Source organism: Macrosteles quadrilineatus, unplaced genomic scaffold, assembly GCF_028750875.1.
Source record: "Macrosteles quadrilineatus isolate MER2022 unplaced genomic scaffold, UCM_ALF_1.0 Scaffold_7__1_contigs__length_78375512, whole genome shotgun sequence".
Lineage (NCBI taxonomy): Eukaryota > Metazoa > Arthropoda > Insecta > Hemiptera > Cicadellidae > Macrosteles > Macrosteles quadrilineatus.
The window spans coordinates 61425744-61451556 of NW_026542600.1; the positions used below are offsets into that span (position 1 = coordinate 61425744).

The 25813-nt window shown below is 31.6% G+C and overlaps 1 protein-coding gene across 5 annotated transcripts in view; it reads right to left on the reverse strand.

The window, feature by feature from the left end:
* The window catches only part of LOC128997846 (glutamate-gated chloride channel-like), a 323407-nt gene that overhangs the window by 14027 nt on the left and 283567 nt on the right, over nt 1-25813 (reverse strand). For 3 of the 5 annotated variants that reach the window (XM_054423606.1, XM_054423604.1, XM_054423602.1), the window contains 2 exons: nt 18960-19010; nt 5037-5141 (listed from right to left, as the gene is read on the reverse strand). In XM_054423606.1, the coding sequence (XP_054279581.1) occupies nt 5037-5141; nt 18960-19010 (156 nt within the window). Of the gene's footprint in view, nt 1-5024; nt 5142-18959; nt 19011-25813 lie in introns of all 5 variants that reach the window. The other 2 variants (XM_054423603.1, XM_054423605.1) reach the window with 2 other exon arrangements.

Genomic DNA, 25813 nt, shown 5'->3' on the forward strand with positions numbered 1-25813 from the left:
TGTTTAATATGTACAAAATGAAAAAAAAATAAACTTAAAGTACTCGACAGTGAGATTAGTAATTTTCAACACTTTATTATAAACTACCGGTATTCCATTTCACCCCACTCAAATTTGTTTTACTTCTAGTAAATAAATAGAATGGAAAAAACTTATGATTCCTATTTATTTAGATTAATTAGATTAATCCCCAATTTTAAAGAGAAATAGTTTTGTTGCACACACTAAAGGAAAGCATTATGTATAGCATACATATGGCACTAAAAAATTCCCACCATATATTTTTTCCTTCAAGAAGACTACATATGAGAAAAACAGATTAGAAATGAAGGATGATTTATTAATACAGTTTTGAATTAAAAATAGAGATCCACTTAAGATAAAGAAATTTTAACTTTTCACTATTTTTGTAATTTAGGTGTAACTTTTGTACCATTGTTAAAATTGCAGTTTCTAAAGAATTATAGGAAAATTTGTTAAGATTTCAATTCTTTATTTGCTTCTTAAAACCTTCAATATTGTATTATTTTACTGTATTTAAGATTTTATTTGGATTATTCATCCAATAAACTGTATAGTCAGAAACTCAAACAATTATGTCCATGATCCAGCAAAAAAACAAAGATAAGTTTATCTTAAATTATTACTTATCGATGAAATACTAAGGGGGAGATGAAGAAAATCAGTTGAATTTTTTGCTTTTTACAAGAAGAGATCCAGCTGATTTGATGTAAAACATTGAACATTAAACTTTTAGAAATACCATATCAGATCAAGATCTCAGAAGGGAAGAGATATAGAGTCAAAGAAAAGATTGGTGCCATAATAAAATGGTCAGAAGAAATTCCAGGTCAAGGGAAAAGATAGAAGTGCATGAGATGTTGTGTCAGAAGTTTGAAAACCTCAACATTTAGTATCTGCTGATGAAGTGAATGAAGAGCTTCTGCATTTAAAATTTAAATTAATAAACTCTGGTTGGATGAAACGAAACAATAAACTGGTTTCTGCAGCAAAATCTCATACCTTTTTTTAACTTCAACCTGATGGTTTAACAGACTTATGGTTTTCTCAAATAAACTTGAATAAGAATGATCTGTTGTAAGGCAAAATATTGTAACCAGATGATCGGATGAGATAATTTTTGTAAGGGTAATTTCATCTAGATCGATCTAGAAAATGGTATAAACGGGATTATCTATATAGCTGCTGCCTATTTTCAAGATAATGCAATACAGTGCATCAATTTATTTTACTATTCTTTGTGGAATCTGTATACAAATATTTTATTAAGTAGAGCTGCTATAAGAGATTTAATTTTGAAAACTTGAAAACTTAGAATTTAATAATGTGCTAGACATTTTCTAAGATCCTAAAGTACAGTAATGGAATCAAATTACCCAGAAAGAGCCAGATACCAAACCTACTACTCATTCAAACACTTTTCAACTGTTTATCCAAAAGATATTGTCATCAAAACAGAAAACCATCCCTGAGCCAAAATAGATAATGAATAGCAATTGGGTCAGTTGCCATGTCAGAACTCATTGTGGGCATTAAACCATCTTGTATTTATTTGATTGAGTCTCTGAATGGGTTTACATAATTAAAGTTTATTGCAAAAAATAACAAACCCAAATTAGTTTTTAAAAAGAAGATAATTTTATGGACCCAATTAAATACTGTAACTCATAACAGTTTTTATATTGTCACCAACCTTTTGAGTATAAATACAAAAATAAGTATGTTTTGTCATAATGCAAAGTAGATATATGTACAGTAGTTTTAGCTTAGCAATGAAACAATTCATTAATGTTTCTGCTCAAATATTTTAATGGAACCAATCTCTTTGTAATTCTACTCACAACATTGTTTGTTACTACATAGAAATGTGTATGATTATTCAAATACCTATACTCTATTAGCTCATAAGAATCCACTAGGATCACAGCTAAAACCAAAATCTGAATGACAAGCAGTACAAAAAGAGGTGCTGAAGATATTTCATTTCTTGTCGTGGTTTTTCCTTTCGCAAATAAAAAGGTTGAATTATACCTGTTGTTGCCTTGTGGTCCAAGTTTATCCAATTGGATTACACACATTTCGGTGCATACACCATCGTCAGATCCGTATAAGAACAATTCTTGCCTGAAGAGGCGTGTTGAAAGTTCAAAATATTACTCATAAGACATAAAACACTCTTCGTCTGTTATTTAACATCGTTTTACTTTCACAACACGTGCACAGACCAGAATGGAGGTGGGCCAGATGGGTGTTGTGTTGAGACTCAACTGAAGAACTTGTGAACTTTCGACACACCTCTTCAGGCAAGAATAGTTCTTCTATGGATCTGACAATGGTGTACATATCGAAATGTGCACAATCTAATAGGATAAACTTGGACCACAAGGAAAGAATAGGTTACTGAAGGTAACTAAACTGTAGTGGCTTGCTGTGTTGTTGCCAGTAGTTGTTTTGATAGATTAACAGGATAAACTGTAATATTTTGGATTAAACTCACCAGGAAAGTCCAAAAAATAAATACGCAAATGCAGTTAAGGTAAAATGAGAATAACAAAAGGGGGTTAAGGATAGATTGTCAAAAGATACATAATTCAGAGAAAACATGTAGCACGGCAGACATACTATGCACATGTCAATAACAACCCTGCTTTAAACATATTTAAAACATTGTGGGAAAACCTAATCTTGAAATCACTAACCAACCAGCACAGAGCACAATCTAGAATATCATGGCCCTCTATTCTCCAGTACATCCACTATCCAGTGCATCGAGCAAAACAATTTGCATAAGCTACACAACTTTTTGGCATTAAAATAAAACTGTTTAATTAAACAAATTGATTAACTTGGGGTGGTCAAGTATCAGTAAATTTTGACATTTAGAAATATTTTGCTCCTGAGAGCCGGTTTTAGGTGAGTCTGTAGAACAAAACATATAAAGGAGGAATATCAAAGGTGTATAAAAGATGTGGTGTTGTATGAACTTGACTTGCACATAGTATGTAGGTAGTTTAATTCTTAACCCTAGTTTAGTACAAGACGTATTCTTGGAGAGGACAAAATTTATATTTTATTTGTCCAAACCGAATGAATTTGTAATTCTTTGTTGAAAACATCGTAATTGTTTTTAGTATGGATTCATGAATGGGGCTATATTTTCCCACTGTTTTGTATTAACACAATATGCTAGTAGTCGGTTTGATAAAGCCTTAGGTACCTAAACTTGCCTCTCAGCATAACTATTTCTTGAACAAAGTTTGGTCTTCGGAGATTACCAAAACTGTGGTGCAGTTTTTAATGGTCTTTTCCCTCAACTTTATGTTTACTATGTTTGAAATTTCTGTGAGATTTAAATTACCCTAATTATTTTAAGTGTATACAGTTACTATAGGTATATAGTGTATATAATGGTACCTACTGTAGGCACCAAAGATTAAATAGAGTCTCTCTGATATGTAATAGTATTTGAACATGTACATTCCTTAGACGATTGCTTTGGAAACACATTTTTACAGAGTCAAATCTAGGGTTGAGAAATGATGAAGTTTTTATTTATGAAATTTATAATACCCTTTAAACTAGACAATTTTGAACATTCTTACACATGTTTGGGCTCACAAGTACAAGCCCCCAGAATATTTGATTATACCTCTTCAGAACATGGAATGTAAATCAAACTGAGCAGAAATTTAGAGAAATCTTGATGACTATAAGATTGCTATTTTTGCAACCAAACGCCTGGATACCCTCTGGCAAGTGTCATATCAATTTTATTTTTTTTATTTTTCCATATCTGATACAAAACTGACCAAGTAATTGCACCAATAAGTAATTTTTAAATAAAAATGATAATATTTCAATAGAATTGACCCAAACTATGAAAAGATCGAGGGAGTGCTTATTATGAGACACAATCTATAATGCTGCCTGTTAAAATATCTTGCCAAAAGTAAAAGAATTCAGTTGAAGTCATGGAGTTCAGATAGAACGTGAACACAAGTTGAACAACTTCAAATTCACATTTGAAATTCTAGGATGAAAAATATTTTTTGGGAAAGTAACCAGAAGAAGGTAATTTCTCTATCAGTGCAACTTGTGAAAATGAACTCAATTTTAATTTATGAGTAGTTTCAATCCTTGTTAGCATCCAACCCATCAAAATCAACTCACACGTTGATGAATGTGTATAGTAATAACTGCTTAACGTTCAACCAGGCGTGTTACTAGCCTAGTGGTTAGCCTGTCAGACCTCTGTGTGAAAAGGGTGGTTTCCATCCCTGGATTGTCTATACAATATGGAGTGGTTTGAACAGTTTTACCTTTAAGGGTGCACACTACCTCAGCTCGGGCTTCAGTAGCTATGTTGCGCCATTGAACAGCGCCGCGAGAAGCACTTACAGGGGTTCACGGGCCCTGCCTTAGTAAATTACCCATACATGCTAGTAAAAAACAGTAAACGGGGTTTTAAAGAACAAAGAATAATCCATACGACCTTGGTTTTAGAATTGTTCAACAACGATTCTTTAATAAGCTAAAGCAGTTTAAAATTGCTGTTTTTCGTCTACATTATAAGAAGATTTTCAGGCTTTATAGTAGGATATTAAACATATTGAAATCACCATACTTTAGATAATTTAATCCTCTTCAAAATTCCACCCTAACTTTGATTCTACGTTAAGTGTAGCCTTCGGAAACACGGGGCCCCCAAACCCTTGCGTTTACACGAAACGGCAGAGGTAGGGTTGACCCTTAAAAGTGTTAATGATTTTAAATTTCAAAATGGCATCGACCCTAGCCTTCGGAAACACGGGGCCCCCAAACCCTTGCATTTACACGGAACGGCAGAGGTAGGGCGGACCCATAAAAGTGTTTATGATTTTAAAATTCAAAATGGCACTGCCGTAGCCATAAAAAAAAATACAGATAGCACCCAAACCTCGATGGGTGGCTTTAAAGCAAAGTGTTATAGATAAAGTGTTAGAAGGAGGGATACAGATACAGACATTGGTTCTAACCTCTGTGGCACACCCGTTGTTGGTGGTATGGGTACAAGGGTTGGGCCCACAGTTGGCACAGGTAACTATCTCATTGGCTCCTCCCCCCTCACCTTTCTTGTCCCCCTGAAAAGAAGAGAGAAGAAAATTAATCACATGAGATAACAGGGTGTGTTGTTTTGTTGGCCAATTAGCCTTTCCTCATATGTTGGTATATTCTTCAACTGACATTGGTTTATCAACATTACTTAACTATCCTTAACAATCGGTTAACATTGACACACAAGATGCTTTTCTCCATCAACAAATACAAGTCGCCCAGAAAAAATTAACTTGAAGGTTTCAAAACATTTGTTGATTTAAATTTAGGAGTACAAAACGGATTAACATCATGTTACCTGGTCTGAAAATCATAAAAATTAGTAAAAGTATTGTGAGATGACAATCTTAACAGATTGTAAACTTAAAATTTACAACTACATATCACTTAAATGTACGTCAATACTAGTACGTAACTTCCAACCACTCAAAACATCTCTTTAACAATTGACAATCATTTACAAAATCCACATTTATTCAAAATGGTTATCATATCTATTGAAAAGCAACCAACAACCTTGTGAGTATTTCAACTTTATTTTCCAAGCTTAGGCTTTGTAAATATAATGTACTGATTGCCTTTCACAGGGAGTCCTAAGAATCAACGTACAAAAATCGTATCATAAAATTCTGTTGACTAAACTTGTTATCAGAAGTGATGTAAATACTTGTCCAAGAAGTAATACCACGTAGGGCACTTGATTTGTTTAATGTTACCTCACATAAGAATGTATTACCTCCATCTTTTCATAGGGTACAGAAATACTTACTAGGGTACAGAAGTTATCTCACAAAGGTTCCATACATAGTGGTGTTTGTTTGGTATCAATTAAATGAGGGTTGTTTGAAGTCTGATAAAGGTGAAGGATTACATGAGGAGAATGAAAGGAAGCTAGAGTATAGGGAACTTACGTACTTATCTATTTTTATCCATTCATAGGGAGAAATGTTCATAATAACCTAAATTTTCACATGGACCAGAAACTGTGTTGTTGTACTGAAAATATTGTTAATTAGTAAAGTTGAATTACCGATGTTGAAAAACCATTACTGAATTGTAATTGTGCGTATTTTGTATTATACTTCTAAATGTACAAACTCATAATGGTAAGCATACTATTAAGTGAATGTGTCAACATTTTTGTCTGAGCTTTTGAGGCCAATCAGCTAAATTCCTTAATTAACGTTTGAATGTGGAACCTTTCATGTTCACTGTATTTTGATATGTTTGTTACCTTATACAGGGTGAATTTTAAATGAGTTCCCCCCCTACTTTTTTCTACATTTCTTAAGATATCAACTTCGGACCACGTCAGATCATTGTAGTGTAGTAAGTACTTCATTTTGACTGAATAAACATTTTTGGACGCCATCTTGGATCCGCCATATTGGATACAAAATTTTTTTTTCAAATATAAAGGTAGGGTTGTGACCCATTGTTTCAAACTAGAATTTTACGCTGATTACACTGCCGCAATTAGTTTTAAAAAATCTTGATCCATTCTAAAGTTATGAGGACTTTTTATAATTTTATTTTTAGCCCATTTTAACATTGTGCATTTACAAACTAAGACCATAATCTCAAAATAGTGCTAGATAAAGATAAGTATACACCACGATTCATTGTCGACCTATTATCACTTGGTTATGATGGATTAATTTTTTTCGGCCGCCATCTTGGATCTGCCATTTTGAGATGTGATAAATTAATTTAAAAATGAAGGTGGTGTTGTGACCCATCATTTTGAACTACTTTTTTATGCTGAACTCAATGCCGCAATCCGTTTTTGTTTCTCAGGCTTTCTTGATGAAATATTAAAATTATCTTACTTAAATTTACAATATTTCAAAAAACAAATATGAAAATGCAAAACGGATTGCGGCATTAAATTCAGCATAAAAAAGTAGTCTGAAATGATGGGTCACAACACCACCTTCATATTTAAATTAATTTATCACATTTCAAAATGGCAGATCCAAGATGGCGGCAAAAAAAATACAACCGTCATAACCAAGTGATAATAGGTCGACAATGAATGGTGGTGTATACTTATCTTTATCTAGCACTATTTTGAGATTATGGTCTTAGTTTGTAAATGCACAATGTTAAAATGGGCTAAAAATAAAGTTATAAAAAGTCCTCATAACTTTAGAATGGATCAAGATTTTATAAAACTAATTGCGGCATTGTAATCAGCGTAAAATTCTAGTTTGAAACAATGGGTCACAACCCTACCTTTATATTTGAAAAAAAATTTTTGTATCCAATATGGCGGATCCAAGATGGCGGCCAAAAATGTTTATTCAGTCAAAATGAAGTACTTACCACACTACAATGATCTGACGTGGTCCGAAGTTGATATCTTAAGAAATGTAGAAAAAAGTAGGGGGGGAACTCATTTAAAATTCACCCTGTATATACATCTGTGATTTAACAATAGAAATTATACAGGGTGGTAAAAAGTCCCTGGACAGTTAAATATTTTAAAAAATAATGCAGATAGAGCTACAATACTTGGTACAACGTTACATGGCATAAAACTCTATTTTAACACATATTCAGTGATCCAATAACTCTTCAGGGGGACGGCCCACAAGGGGTCGGAAGAAAATCTTAAATGGAAGCATAGGTCAATATGCACATCAAATTAAAGGTCTTTTTTAGTAGAATACAATGCCGCAAACCGCACTTCAAAAGGTTGATCCTGCGCAAAAGGACAGTTGTTCAAAGATTCATTTAATTTACATTGTTATTATACGCTTACTCCTCAGGGGGCACAGCCCTAGGAATCGGAAGAAAATTGTTGACGTAAGCATAGGTCGATATGCACATCAAATTAAAGGTCTTTACTAGTAGATTACGGTGCCGTAAATTCAAGCTCAAAAGAATGCCTGAGTAAAAAATGGCAGTCGTTCAAAGATTCAAAATGGCGGATTCAAGAAATCTTTGAACAACTGTCATTTTGCGCAGGATCAACCTTTTGAAGTGCGGTTTGCGGCATTGTATTCTACTAAAAAAGACCTTTAATTTGATGTGCATATTGACCTATGCTTCCATTTAAGATTTTCTTCCGACTCCTTATGGGCCGTCCCCCTGAAGAGTTATTGGATCACTGAATATGTGTTAAAATAGAGTTTTATGCCCTGTAACGTTGTACCAAGTATTGTAGCTCTATCTGCATTATTTTTTAAAATATTTAACTGTCCAGGGACTTTTTTACCACCCTGTATATTTTGTCCCTCTATGTTTATTGTTACACCCGTGATAACCATTAGCCTTTTTTAAGAAAGACTCACTGTCATTTATAGTTTAAGTTTATTAAGTTTGCATATTTTTAAACCTGGTAACCTGTTAAATGTTAAATTAAGGGCAGCCTATAATTTGGATTTTTTCATGTCTAATTTTTTAAGTAGAGTATGTATATAAGTATTGCATCTTATATCTTTTACAATAATACTGACAATGTCAATTACTATACTGTATCTTTTTAAGACTAAATAAATTCATAACAAGGTTATTTTGCCCTTTTGGGCTTTAATTTAAAAATTTAGGAATAAAACCCAATACTTATAATATAAATAAATAAATATTTATTAATAGAGTATTTTAATTTTTTGCTAAAAAAACTTTTTCAAGGTAAAAAAAATAAAGAAGTAATGAAGGTTTCCAACAGGTTTTGTAAATTAAACTTGATCATAATAATGCACTCATTAACGTATACAATGTTTGACTTTATATACATCCAAAGTTTTAACAGCCCCTCAGTTAAGAGTAATCAAGAGGTCAACAAATGGACTGAATTACCACTCTTCATTACTCTCTGGGGCATAAATCTCACGTTTATTTAGCCCACATGTTAACTATAAACCTCTAAAATTTTCTTTAAACCCTGTCTTAAATGTAATTCGGTATCTATACTTTTAGGTTAACATAAACTAAGCCACACAACAACTCATATTATTTTTGTATTTTACTAGAGTTACTTATCCTGGATTATTATTTTAATTTTTTCGATGACTGAAATTATACTAATAATACATGAAACCATGGCTTTTTGTGTGGTTTTATCTACAGTGTGAACACAGTGTTTTACAGTGTTGGTTCATGTAAACACTTTAACCCATTTTCAATTACTATTCAAACCTTACAGCTGTCTTGTTTTTTTAAGTCATACTTACTCTAAAATATTAATAGCACAGTTTTTATCACTTGGTGCCAGTTAATTTGGATAGTATTCAGTTTTTAAATAACTAGAAAGCTTGCTTGCTATTAAAGCTATTCAATGTGTATAACATTTTTATGTGTAATAAATCTTCTGATCTATTTATTAATTATGTGAAATGCTTATAGTGAAAATACAACCATGTTGCAAAAATTAAATTATTCCTGTTACCTATGCTTTGTTTGAGAAATACTGATATTAAAACTAGACTAACCATATAATTATGCTTAATTTTATTTTGTTCTTTAATATGGTATTGAACTTGGGGGTTCTCATCAGAAATAGAGAGAATCTTTACGGTACAAAAGATTCTAAGAGTCAAGATACTTAAATAACAAAGATTTTTATTCCAGCCAATATTAAAAAATAAAAATAAATAATTACTGTCCCTAGCTTAATTTTTTAAACACTAACAACTGTTCAGTCTAAATATGATATTTTACATAGCCAAAAATACAAGATTCAAACATGATTTTAGGAATCCAAAACATAATTAATAACTATTTCTTTAAGACTTTTTTCTCTGTGTACTGATTTGCAATTTTGACTGAAAATGTCACCTGTTTGGTAGCTATACCATATTGTCCATCAATATTCCAATAAACATTGACCTTGTAGATATGTTTATAAAGTATGGACAATATCTATACAAGATCTATCGTCTGGTCTGAATAATTTTATGAATAATATAAGCTCCACTTATCAAGTCTTCATTCATTGATAACATAAAAAATGTAGCAATATTCAAATTGTTATATTATTATTTTTCTTGCCATGATTTGAAAATAATTCCCATTATATCGTAAGCTTGAGTTAGGTAGGATAAAAAGGCTTTCCTGCTACAACCTAAATTTGCCTCATATTACAGCCTTTGGCCTTTTAATACAGGGTTAGGCAAAAGTCTGGAACCCCCCAGTTAACTTTTTAACGCATTGCAGTAGGAAAACCAAACTTGGCATACGTTTACAACATAAAAAAATGCACTTTTTCCTTAAAACAAGAACTTGTACCCGGCCCTCAAAATGGGATATTTTGGGGGCAGCCCCAAATTTTCAAATGTAAACACCCCTCATGTGACCCCTCATTTTAAAGGGTTTATCAAGAGAAATTGAATGGCACAAACCAGAGGTCCTTATCGCACCCCTAATCAAAATGGCAGCCATTTTGAAATATCCCATATTAACTTTTTAACATGTTATAGCAGGAAAACTAAACTCAGCATATCTTTATAAAAAAAAGAGAATTCACCTTTTGGTCAGTATTAAAATATTCTTAAAGTTAACTGGGGGTATCCAGACTTTATCTTGCTTGCTCATTTTAAATGATTAAAATGGCTGCCATTTTGCTTAGGGGTGCGATATTGACCTCTGGTTTGCACCATTAAATTTCTCTTGGTAAACCCTTTAAAATGAGGGGTCACATGAAAGGTGTTTACATTTCACAATTTAGAGCAGCCCCCAAAATACCCAATTTTGGGGGCTGGGGCAAAGTTGTAACTTTGATGAAAAAGTGCAATTTCTTATGTTGTAAATATGTGCAGAGTTTGGTTTTCCTACTGCAACGCCTTAAAAAGTTAACTAGGGGATTCCAGACTTTTGCGTAACCCTGTATAAATAAAACATAAAACCACATATTCCCATGGTTGATATTATTTACAAAATAACAAAAAACAAAAAAAACAGAAGCATCATTAAAAAAAAGAACCTTGTTCATTTATCATAAGTATTAAGTTAGAAATACACTCCTATATATCAGTTTTGGAATTTTTGTTTTAAATATTAGGTTCAACCAATAACAACTAGATTTTGGATTTATTACAAATGATAGCAAAATATAGTTAAATTGTATTTGATTTTTTGCTTGAATAACAAAATTCAAACAACGAAGCAAAAAGAAATTTTTGAAAACAATATTCAACATGCAATCTAAAGGACTCCTCATTCCAGAACTACTATATAAAATTACTTGACAAATATACACTGTAGAGTTGACCATTCACAAATGCAGAAGCTGAAAAATTTCCATATAATTTGCCAATGACTACTGCAAATCTCTTACATTTACGCTACTGTTAAGATTATTTAAATTCAATTTGTTATTAACTAAAATGAGAAGCAACCATGGCATTACACAAATCACATCCCATTCAGGCAATCTACTACAAAATTAATAACTTTAAATTTTACTGTGGATTTAGATTTTACATATTTCAATCAACAACATAATTTGATTTATGCGATGTTTGGAGAAAGTAGCTTAGGTATTGCTCATTTAATATACTACATACCAATAAAATAATAATTCAAATTCATAGCCCCCCATGCCTTAAGTGAAAAATAAACAATAAACCATCATTACTTGTCTTAAACCTCAACCTAAACCTTGTCCTGTTTGTGTTGTACCTCTTTCAATGTATCATTACCGTTGGAAGATTTAACACCAGCTATGTTTTTAATGCAAATAAAGACTAAATATCGTTAAACTCGTGTATATATTTTCATCAGGAGAGTGTATATTTATGAATGCATTTTTTATAACATAAATAATACAAAGTGTAATTAATTTGAACATTGTTTTGTTTCTTTAGGAGGGTCATTATTTTACCAAAGTATTTGGATATTAAATAGCTCGGTAGAACTGTAATGCTAATTATACAATACCAAAACCAATCCATAATCAACTGCCTGTAAATATCTACAGTAGCATCTTGATTATTGGACCAGCCAGGTTAGGTAGGAAAGGTCAGACGATACAGAAAACAGTCAACACTACTGTTCACATGAAGTCATTAAATGACAATGTCTCCATTGTAAAACACATTATAGAAATTCAGTAATATATGAAAATTAGTTCTTCTATGCAAACAAGTATTTTTTATTTCCCTAAGCCATCGTAGCATAACAATAACTGACACCACCATTGTATCAGTAAAATATATGATGAAATGGTAAATGTCCACACAGTCATAAGATTCTGCTTCCATCACAACGACGCAGGTATGAGGAGTTGGCGAACTGTTTGGTACTTCTAGTGGTATGCAGAACGCTAAACGAATCAAATAGTAAAGTAAATTGCAGAAGCCTAAAACCTGGCGCACATCTTCAGAGGGACACATCATGGGTGGCCAAAGTGAAATAAAACAATTTTACAATACTCGATGGCCACAGAAATGGTCGGGAAACACAGAAAATCACTTAACTGATAATCAATATTCTACTATATTACCTGACTCAAAAATCATATAGTACAACCCATTTTACTACAAAAAATGTCTACTAATACAAAACGTGATAACCATCTATGCAATGTGAAAAAATCACTTAGAGGCATCTTTAAAAAAATTTTACAAACCGTATATTTTTTTAAAATTTTTTTTACCTATCGGAACCTTTTTGCGAGCATATTTAATATACAGATTAATGAGTATACTGCATAGAACATATACAATTTGTACTATACAGTATAGAGTTAAAAAAAATATCAAATACTACACTAGGTCCCCGAAAAATATAAAAGAGGTCTTTGTGGGAACAATTTACTTATAATTTCAAATTGGGCTTAGATCGGAAAAAGATTGACTTATGAATAATGGGTTATAACTATTGCTTAAAATTAAAAAAAATCTATTGGCGGTTTATAAGTTATATGTTACTACTACTTATAAAAGCGAAATGTTAAATGTATAGTGTTTTTATTATTAATAAATGCAGTAATCGTAATATAGTCTCCTTTCATTTACAGATTTCAGTTATTAAAACATTCTAAAAACTCTTAATCTGCATGTTTCTTTACGTGGTTACGTCCCTGAAGGGTAATATGTAATTAACTCTTAACTCCTGATTCTTTTTAAAAAAATTTATTTTAATTTATAGAGTTGTGTCAGTATTATACTCGTAACCCATGGACACGTATCAATATCTAACCAATATTGATCAAGTTGACTTTATTATTATTGATCTTATTAGTTGTGGAGGACCAACTATGAAAATCTATTATAAGTTTGATTACCTGAAAAATTGCTTTTATGCTATATTAAACGTACTGAAAAGTCACACATTTTCTGGTGGATCCCTAGTCAATCATCTAACTATTGATACAAAAATAAAATAAAAGTTTGTTTAAAGGCTTGATAATACATTTCCAATCCGAAGATCGATTAATTGAATGGAATATAGTTCACATAGCTTGGTCTTATCACAGGAAGTCCGTTTTCTGATCGGTTTAAGTTTCACATGGATACAGAACAAAACTTATGTTGTACAAAGAAGTTAAACTATTAAATATTAATATAAATATAAATAAAATATTAAATACTAAACAAACTTTATTGTTAATACTGTGTCTTACTACACAATTCTCAAAGCTAAAGTCTGTAATATTAGGATTCAATCCTTTAGGTAGAAAGAGCAAAGAAGTCAAATAAACCAAGAGGATGGTGAAATAGACATAACTTAAACCTTCAGTTCTAATGAAAGATTCATGTTGCAGTAAGTCATTTTTTATGACACGGCTTCCATCTGGGAAGGGAGATTATCTCCATTACAGTAAACATCCTGTCCTCCCTCTTTTGGCCCTTACACCCAAGTCTCAATTTAGGTTTCTGTACAAGTTTGACAAAAAGGTGACAATAAAGGAATAATGTGGCTTCGTTCAATTATAAATTCTCATATAAAAATAAAAATCTTGTTCAACATAAAAAATGTTATAAGTAAAAATGATTCAGTAGTAAAATTGTTTCTCCACTTTAAAACAGTTCCTGAAACTATTTTTAATTCTCAATTCAAAACTGCAATTGACCTAATTGAGGTGTGGTACACATAATGCAAAAGAGTTAATAAAATATTTGAGGTAACCACGGCCACCTTTAAATCCAGGCCGCGGCATGTGTTGAATTGGCAACGTCGCAAGTAGTACTGTTTAGCGCTAGACGTCCCATAAGATAACATAACAGACAGGTGACACCAGCTTATTTAATTGTGTATTATTCATTTAAATTTAAATTTATGAATTTACATTTATTGAAAGATTGAAAATAATACATATAGTGTTCTAAAATAAAACATTAAATTTAAAATCTATTTCTGTACATTTAAAATGGAGTTAATATTTTTACATAGCAGTAACCAAGCTTTCGTAAAAAGTACACAAATCCTCATTAGCTGCCTGTACAAACGAAACAACCCTACTGATAGTGTTGCCACTTCGAACGCGGCCACGTGGTCCAATAGAGCAACATTGTCCATGGAGCATATTTTATATAAAAATATCACTTTACCATTTAATACATGTACTAATATATTTCAACTGTACAAAAAACTCCTTTTCATGTTAATACCCCTGTAATAAAAGTTTATAAATTTAAAATACTGTGTGATTATTACGGATAATTAACACCATACATGCAAAACAAAAATAACAGTTATATAAAAACAGTCCAATTTAAAATAAAAGTAGATTCTGTTATAAAGATTTATAAATATTTGAATATGCGTTGATTGAACATAGAACATTAACACATTTATGACAAATATAACATTAAAAAGATTAACATTTAAAACAACTGATAACCGATGGTTGGTCCACGAGGTGCAGAGAATATTTTCATCTGTTTTGATGTAATGAAAAATAAGAAAATAATACACAACTCCAATTTACAACTAAGTAGATTTTGTTACAAAGATTTATATTATTTATTTGAATATGCGTTGTTTGAACATAGAACATTAAAACATTTAAAACATTTATGACAAACATAAAATTTAAAAGATTAACATTTAAAACAACTGATAACCGATGGTTGGTCCACGAGGTTCAGAGAATATTTTTATCTGTTTTGATGTAATGAAAAATTAAGAACATAAAACACAACTATAAACACATATAAGTAAATGAGTATCAAAACGTAATCGTGAAACAATTAACGGTGACAATTTTATACAGGAGCAAACATTCTGAAAGGTGTAACCTAATGGATATCCAACTAAAAGAGAAATACAATCTATTACTAAAACTCTGATCCTACATTTACCTGCTAAACATTTTCAAGTGAACAATTTATAATTCAGTTACAAAATATACTTAGTTAAGAGTGTTAACAAAATGATACATAAGCATATTGGTATCTTACATGTTTACAGGCCAAATATAGAAGTATTATCAATTTTTTTTATAATAAAATTTGCTGACTTGATTATTGTGTTATAAAACGAGTAATATTTCAAAGACATTTTACATTTGCCTTCATCCACTGAATGGGTGAAATTGCACAATTAAATAATAGTTTAGTTTTATTAAGTATGGGTATTTTTTAGATGGTGTTATATTATTTTCATTTAAAACAAGCATGAAACATAAAATGTTCAATGATTAGACAATGGAAGTAAACAAAATAATTCATCAAACAAAATAATTATTGAAAGATGAAAATAATGGTTTCTTTTTACTGTTAAATCATAAAGGTTCTGATTTAAAATTAATACAAAATATAATATGGTAAATAGCACTGCCAAGAATTTACGATCACAAATTCTAATTACCAAATTTAATCAAACATTTTATAGATAATGATAAAAAATAATGTAGAAAGAATTTATTCTTAATCTATTATTAGTTTAATATTTATTCCTCATCTTAAATACAATTTATTAGCCGACCAGCAAGCCCCTATAAATGGACCAAATAACAAACTGTTTTATGTGTCTACATTTTGATTACATAAAGTAAAAATTACGTATAAAACTAGTGGATAAAAATAATAGCAAGGAGATTTAAAAATATTAGTACGTGATAAACTATAGATCATTATAAAAAAAATTATTCATTGCCATTTTTATTGCCATTTTTATTCATAGCAGATGGTTTCTGGAAACCATTTGAAAACCTATAAACTCATTGATTAACCTTGTCAAAACTATATTTTTTTAAATATTAAAATAGTTTCTTTGAGTAAGCTGTAATGAATGCTGTCTTTCAGAATCTACAAAATGGTTTAGAAAGAAATTGCAAAATGTTATGTTTCGAGGTCAAAAATAAGAAAAATTATTTTCACCCCATGAAACACTAATCCCATAGTCTGATCATGCTGGTTCGCAAACTCGTTAGAATTGCAGTAATATATGTTACTTGTTTGAAACAAATTTCATCAATATCGGACAAGTTATCGCGCAAAATGACAATTATATACATTATATATGAATTTTAACGGATAGTGTTTTAGGCCTTTATGAACATCGAAACCAATAAGTAAATCAGTCCTGGCTCCAGGTCTTACTATGAGACCTTCGGTAATATGCTATTCCCTATATGGGAAATTTGCTAAAAATAGAGGAACCACCTTAAGAACCGTGGATTGTTATAATATCCTAATCTGCTGACATCCAATAGGTGTATATTATCACAGATAGTGGTCATACTCAGTGGTCACTATATTATCTATACTCAGATGGTCATCGGTAATTACATCTTCTTCTACATGTGACATCTTGGATTACCATACAGTAGCAAAGAAAACCCACTACATTGTCTTCCTCGTAGTGTATAATATATTGTAACTACTCATACTTACCTTTTTTACATTACTAATCGTGTCTAAAAGGGGCATATTATTCTCAAAAGCAAAATTGAAAATTAATAGTTTTTATCTCATTATTGTAACTCTAGCAAGATATATCCTTTTCAAAAAAATTGTTTATGCAGTAAATTATCTATATTATGACAATATCTAACTAAAAAAGTTTGTACATGTGTTTTTCATGGCTTACATTGATTTCAGAAAAATATCCTTATAAAATTACTTCATTCACTAGACCACCAATGTTTCATCTGTGTGTCATTGTTAAAATCTGCTGCAAGGTCATTTTGAAAATGTCAATATATATTTCAGCAATAAATTATTAGGTTACTCAATTGCAATATATCTTCCCTTATAAGTACATTCTACTGAATTTAGTTATATTTCAAGATATATTTTAAAGGTTATGACTCGAAGTCTAATACTTTGATATAAATAAAAAACTGCTCATCTAAGTAACATTTTATACTGAGGCTTATGTAAACTCCCGAAGAAACATATTTTCAAAGCCTCTTGGCTTTGGCTTACTCTGCTGCCTTATATGGATTAGTATTTATTTTTGTGGGAGTTATGTCTAATTAGGGCAACAGAAAGATTATTGGCACTCGCCCTCTCTTCTCAACTGCCCATTCCCCTACCAAGAGCACATTCAAATAAGCACTATTGAGGAGTGTAATCAAATCTTATCTGTGCTTCTCCTTCTCAATCATAACTATTTTCCTTAGGGGAAAGTTTCTTGAAGTCCAAATATCCACTGTTAGGAACACTTTAAATATAATAAAAAATCAATGGTTACTAGGATTATTTTTCCTCCTGAATATTTATTTACGTTCACAGTTTCCTAAACAAAAATGATAACCTGAACAAAAATCAGTAGGTGGTGAAGTGAGATTTCAATAGACATTATTGTAAGTATTTTAATTTTAGTAATAGCTTCATCAGTTTTTTCAACCATCTAAAATGTGTCATAGAATAGAATATGTGTGAATTAAGATTTGAATACAAAAATTGATTCATTATATGAATTGAATTAAGCAAAGCAATGTGTGGTGGTACAATACAAGTGAAAATGTTAATATTTATTTTCTTTCCCCAGCCAGTAAGTGATAAGTTTTGTTCCTTCGTTGTAGAAGATACTTCTCCCAACTGCACAAACCCTAAGCCTGCATGTATTGTATTGCGCAAAGCCAAAAGTGAATTCTAGTAAGAAAGACAGTGATCGTGTATTTTTTATTGGTTAGGTACCATTACAATAATTAAACTCAACTCACATAGGTACTGACATGATTACAAAGTCATCAAAACCATAGTTTTTACTATTAACTTACACAATGTTTTTCTGTGGTTAAATAATGATTGTGTGAAAATGATTAAATTAAGTAATTTATATGGTTTATTAGTAAAAAAAGAATGCTGAGGAGAAAGACAAATCTTGGTATAGTTACATAAATTGTACGTAATTTTTATTGGTGATGCACTAAATAAACTCATTCCTTGAAATATAAAGAACCCTTATAAATTGAAATCAACTAATGGATGTTTCATGTTGTATCATTTTAGTTTATAGGTTAGTTGAATTAGTTATGACCATAAAATGTATAATATAGCTTATTATGTTCTGTATGGGTTAAACAATCACGAAAGTAATGAAAGAAAACAATATATATGATTGGTTACCAAACCTTTAAGTACAACTTTTATGGTACACATTTAAAAATATTGTTTACCAAATATGATTCTATATATTTTTAAATTTCAAAGAAAAGAGATTTTTGACAGTATGTAATGATGAGTATTGGTTTTGGCCCTTTTTGACAGACTCAAAATTACTGAATCAGCACAGTCCCTCTATTCAAAAAGCGTTGTTGACAATTACTCAGTAAGAATTGTGGAATCTACCAAGCCTCGAACCAGTCTCTATCGAGCAATCAAACCTGCAGGCAACAAAGAAAGCTTCCAGAGTATCAAAATGCATGACAGCCAAGAAAGCGATCGGAACAAAAGAGAAATAAGAGGCAAAGTCAAATATCAAGCGAGAGTTTGAAGTCTTACCAGTGGAGTGGCCAATATTAGGCCTATCCGGGACAGGACTGCGGGTAAACGCTGCAACACACATACACAAACCTGCACACCATGCTACTCACACCACACCCGAGACACGTCTACTGCTAATGCTGACTCCAACCCCTCCAACCCGACCACGCCTAACTTATAAAAGCCTTGTAATGATTAGATCGCTTTTACTTAAGCTATTTTCATGTTATACTTAGTATCAAAATCTATAAACAATTCAGAACTCACGGTTAAATACAAAATTAGACTTTGAGTGAGACACCTCATTGAAAAATAAAACTCTACTGTAGATTAATTTACCAGTAAATTAATTGGTTGGCACATTTCCAATTTATAACTCACAATAAAGTAAGTAGATAAAATTTAATATAATTTTTTAAGCTTTTAAAATTTGTATTCACCCTATAAGTATACTCTTTTCATGAATTTTGGTCAATAAGAGTGTATCTAATATGAACACTGTATGAACAAACAGAAGGGACAAGGAGGGGGGCATATGGGGGAAGGGGTATGAACTGTATGTGTAAATACTTTGCTTTCGACATGAATCAATTTGTATGCTCAAACTGTAAATTTTATATTTAGTATTGTTAGCATAAAATAAAACCACTTTGGTTAATTTTCAGACGAGTTCAAGCTTTAGGTGAAAAGTGATATTAATTAGCTGTGCCAAATCAACCTCAAGAAACCTACTGAATTCATAGTAAGACCTAGAGACACTGCTATATTTGAGAAGAATGATTATTTTGTTGAAGAATGATTATTTGTACATGGTCTTCCTCTATATCGATTTAGGGGTTGATAATTAGTCCCCATGACCACATGTCACTGAAAGGTTATCAAATACTAGTCCTACTATATAGGCTATATTACAAATTATTGTACTATGTAAACCTATTGGCACATACATATGGTGTACTCAGTAAAAGCATAGATGAACTAATAGTTATTGTTAGTTCGAATAACAAATATAATTATTGAATTCATCCATGGTAAAAGTGTTAAAAGAGTAAAGACCTATTATGGTTTGTTATATTTAGGTAACTCTTTTACAGCATTTCAAAAATATATAATATTTGAAAATGGTTAGCAATTAATATTTTTTATACAGTAACTACGTTGAATCTCTTTAGAGTGGTTGTGAATACAAAATTTTCTACTTGTGTTTATAGTCAATGACTATTGTAAATATTGTAAAATTGATGGAGAAAATAAAATATTCTTATCCTCATTCTTATTCTTAGTAGGTATTTGAGGGATTATTGCGGACAAGTTTTCACAACATTTAATGTTTTAAGAGGTTGTGTTAGTTGCAAACAAATTTGTAATTAAGTTGGTATAATATACAACTTATGGTATGGTATATAATATACAGAAATTTATTTTTAAATACGTATGAGACACATTTAGTTTTATCAAATTTGAATATTTATATACAGTAATAAACTGTGTTTGATTGTAATATAAATTGGCGTCTCTCTGTGTAACACAGACAATCTAGAAACTGCTCTCTTTTATTATAGATTCATTTTTTAACTACAGTATAACGACATGTTTAAATTGCAAAAGTTACTAAACCTAATTCAAGAAAACATTTTAAACTAGCATAACAAGTAACATTTTTATACTAATTACAAGAAGGTTTATGATTGACGCTATTTTGTTAATTGGTTTCATTATTGACCATATGTATCATCAATATTTACAACTGAAATACTTGCACAATCATTATTATCGGCAAATTAAATAAGTATATGTATTTACTTAGAAAGAAGCAACTTAGTTGAGTGCAATATTGTCGACCTCACGTTAGTTGAATATTATATAGGTACTATATTTACGTAAAAATATGTAAAATCACATAGGATAAAATCATCCAACAGGCTGAACTATTTAGTAACATAGTTTGCATTGTTTTATTGTTCTTAAGATATGCTAAAATGTCAGTGAAATGATTACTTGTCACAATGAATTGAAGCTTTACAGTCAAATGTTTCCTCACGACAACATTACCTACAAAACATATTCCATCATGAACATATTGGCTAAGGGTTACTAAATTGGCTTAAGAGATGTTCAATTTATGATTATGTCTTAAATGGTACCTTCATTTAAATTTAAAATGTTTAAAGGCCATTTTTATTCAAAGGGTTGACAGTCAAATGTGAAGCTTTATTCACTTATGTATATTATGATGAAGGATTAGTCAAAGGAGCATCTATCTGGCACCTCCCATTTGAAAAGAGCGAGAAATTATCAGCTAAGTTTATCTTTGCACTTCTTATAAGGATGATCAGAACATACAAATATTTATAGAAAATGAGCTTACTCTCTCCCGAAGGAGAGGCATTGATTCATTCTTCAACAACTCACATCGTGATAACTTGTCACAGTTATCAGGGAAAGCAGATTTCTAACAATATGTCTACCAAGCTATCTATCCTCCTGTTTTGGTTTGATCTAATTGAAGTAACACTTTGGAAACCAAGAACCAAGAGTCTTGAGAACATGGGCTCCATATTTTGTGCCCATATTCTGTACAGTAGACAATACCAGTAGTACGCTCTTCACAATATCCTTTCTCTCCTTGTTCACATAACCAGTTGCTCTTCAGCCCCTCCCCTCTTGTGTTTCTCATTTTGACAACAGGGTAGGCATAGTAAAAACAACAGTTCAAACATCAGCTGAAATAGCAGTCCCTCTATCTCTGCAGTGATTTTGTAAACCGTCTATTGTGCTAACACTTTTAAGTGGAAATGACCTTAAACTGGTGACATCATGGTGGGAAATGTTTGATAAATAGCCAAGTTGACACATGTTCCTGTATAACCTGGATCTTTGGTGGTCCAATGACAATTTTGCACCTTTACAGGGAGCCTCACGATATCTGTTTTTGTGAGTTTTACCAACTTTCCTTTAAGAGTATGTGTTTTTTCCTTGATCCCCTGATAGAATAATATGTTCTCTATACATAAAAATCTAGGTCCTCAAATCTTGAGTTTTGTATCTTGATAAACATGAATAAAAGTCAATCAACAAACAAAAATTGAAATTATACAAAATAAAAAGAGTATGGTAGTAAATTAATTAGTCAATAATAGGGTTTTTACATACCTCAGTCAAATAGTCCAAAAATGGTATTGCTCAACAGCTTACATGTTTCGTTGCGAAGACAACATTATCAAAGCTTGCAACTCGTCAAAAACACATTTAAAACACGAACACGAACACAGAAGACATTAATACGGTACGAATACACAATTGACATTTAGATAGCGCTATCATAATACTGATTTGGTCCGGCGCGGCGCGGGGCTGGTAGCAGACCCTTCTGCTACCAGCCCCGCGCCGCGCCGGACCAAATCAGTATTATGATAGCGCTATCTAAATGTCAATTGTGTATTCGTACCGTATTAATGTCTTCTGTGTTCGTGTTCGTGTTTTAAATGTGTTTTTGACGAGTTGCAAGCTTTGATAATGTTGTCTTCGCAACGAAACATGTAAGCTGTTGAGCAATACCATTTTTGGACTATTTGACTGAGGTATGTAAAAACCCTATTATTGTCTTAACAATATAGTCCAGGGGCCGAAAACATGAATTTTGAATTAATTAGTGGTGTGTCAAAGAAGAATCTCAAATATTAAAACTTATATTTTGATATGCAATATGTATTATGAATGTGGAGTGTTTGTGAGTATTAATGAAATATTAAGAGAGAAAAAAATAGTAAACCATGTTTATAAGAAGAACAGAAAGGAATCTTTATTTTTACAATATTAGGAATTTTACAATTTTTAGGATTTACAATGATCAGCTGTTGATTTTAATATTAAATGTGAAGGCTAGTAGGAAAAATTATCTAAAAGAACTGAACATACTCCCGGCCTTGAAGTGTCCTCACTTCAACAGTTAGTTTAGAACAAAACACATTACCTAACACAAAAGTTTGTTGTAGGCCGGCTATAGCAGCTGTTTGCATTTTTCTACTTCTCCTTTTCAACCTATACCATCTTTGCTGGGAAACACCTTAAAAACTGTTGCTAGAGACCACTGAAGTCCTAGCTCTTTGAAATGTTGAGCATCAGAGTTTTGAAGGAACTTTGGTGTTTTATGATGAGATTGAGTAACAGAAGTGAACAAGTCTTGACAGTTCATAACACATTTCTTCAATTCTAAGCACTCTTGTTTCAGTAATTTGTCAACAAGTTGAGATTGGAGGATGAGCGCTTCCTCTGTAGTTTGTGATGAAGAGTAGCTATTTGGTCAGAGCTCCATCGGAAGATATAATCACTTGACTGGATTGCTTGATTGTCTTTACTGTAGTGGTTGCACTGTGGGTTGGGTCAACGGCAGCACTGTCTGTCGTTTGGATAGCAACCCGGTCAGTAGGATGGGTGACAGTTTTATCAGTAGGGTTTATAACACTACGGTCACTTGGTATGACAGCAGTGTTGGTAGGATGGATAGTAGCACTGTCACTTGTCAATGTAGTTGAGCTCACTGTTGTGTCTGTATTCATCGGTTGAGGTTTTGTCACTGTCACCGTGGTATTTCTTTTCGAGTTTGCGAACTTATGTATAGTGTTTGCCACCAACCTCGTGGTGAGTTTTTTTTCAGGTTGTATAAGCTGGATGCCTTTGGTTTAAAACTCACTTGATGGGTTTGGTTTGGTCACATTCATTGCAGTGGTTCTCTGAGGTTGAGCTGGACTTGATGAGTTCGGTTTGGTTACATTCATTGCAGTGGTTCTCTGAAGTTGAGCTGGACTTGATGAGTTCGGGTTGGTTACATTCATTGCAGTTGTTCTCTGAGGTTGAGCTGGACTGCAATTAACCTTGGCCAAATAAGGGTAAGAAGAAACAATTTCTAAAAGCACCACCTTAATGTAGCTGGTGATGTGGATGAATAGTTCACTGATCTGGTCTTCATCTTCAGCTAAAGTTTCAATGTTTAAATCATCTTCACTTGACGTACTTACAATTTGATGAAAATAAGAATCATCTTCATAAGAATCATAAGAATCATCAATTTCTTTCTTCTTATGGGCTTCTTGCTTTAGAGTTTTTAAGGCTTCCTGTTGCACAACTGTTAATGACTCTTCTTGTTCAACAAGTTGATCTACGATGTTTCTTATTTTCTTGAGACAAGTTTTAATAAAAGATGTGAGTCGAATATAAGTTTCAATTTTAAAATCACTTTGGAGATGCCATTTTACAAAGATGAGGAGATAAATGTCAAAAATTCACAAAGTGTAAATGAGAGGGTTAAGAGTTCCAATATGGAAATAAGAGTTCGGTTGGGTAAGAGTTCAAAGGCACAGAAAACAATGGGTAAAATGAGGAAATATTGATGTATGAAGAGTTTTAGTGGATAAAGGTAATTCCAAATCGCTTAAGTAATATCTTGGATCGAAGGACCATTAAATAATGTGTAGTGTTTGTGAGTATTAATGAAATATTAAGAGAGAAAAAATAGTAAACCATGTTTACAAGAAGAACAGAAAGGAATCTTTATTTTTACAATATTAGGAATTTCAGATTTACAATGATCAGCTGTTGATTTTAATATTAAATGTGAAGGCTAGTAGGAAAAATTATCTAAAAGAACTGAACATATGAATACTATCACTGGAACAATGTACAGTACGGTCTCATATCTATACATAACAAAAACTAATATTGACTACTTAACTTTTCAATTGATTTAATATATATGTTTATGATAGTGTTAAATGTGTTTTTTACGTTTAAAGTAAATAAGTCACATATTCATGTAACTATATCAAGGTCAGAAGTCAATTTATTTTAGTTTTGATTGCATTGAAAAATGTTATTATAACCTGTATTTTTGTCCTTAATCAGGTAACTCAACAATTTTGCGTTTGGGTTTCAGGATTTGAGATTCGGGACTCTATTGTTTGTTATAAGTGTCAGTTTTGGTTTCAAGATTTGACATTTCTGGTTTTGACCATTACAAAATTTAATTATTGAAAACTCTTTGCAAACAGTTCAACAGTGATTTTTTTAAGAAAAATATTGGCCAATCTATTGCAAATCATCGAAGTAAATCGTATATTTCCATAAGCAGATAACGGCCTTGCCACAAAATATTAGTAATAAAAGAAAAACAGAGAGCAGAATTCAACAATGATTATAATCCACAACTGATTAAGCTTGAACAGCCCCAAATAATCAAACAATTCAAAAAAGGAAGACATTATATGAACTTTATTGGACAGTTAGTTATAGCTTCAACACATTAAGAAGAAGAATACATATTGATAGCACTCAAACAGCTTACATTAGAAAGTTTGTATTGATAAACATATCACATTGAATTAAATTATAAAATATATAACCTTCAGTGGAAGCAACATCAACTAAAATGCAGAGAGTGCTTGCCATTTTCATGCAAACATGTCTTAAGTGTTATTAATTTTCATTCATGATAAATTCTTCTACTCAATAGGAAGACAAGCCAGACAAAAACCGAGAAGAAGCACTCTTACAACCCCATACATTGAAGAAGTTTCCAACTTTACCAACATCCAGGCCTGATAGAGGAAAAAACTATCTTCCAGAAAATTGTTTTCCCTCAACACCTTGCTCATTTGTTATGAAGACAGCAAGAAAGATAATTTAGCTGAAACCTGGAATCCAAAACTTCCTCACCTAACATGCACTCTCTTCAAGTTAAACTATTTCAAAGAGTTCTTTCAAAGTTCTTGAATCCACAACTTAAACAGACCTCCTACATTAATACCACAAATACGCTTTATATCTCAATGAAAGTGATTAAAACCGTACTTTGATTGTAATCATGAGGTAAAATA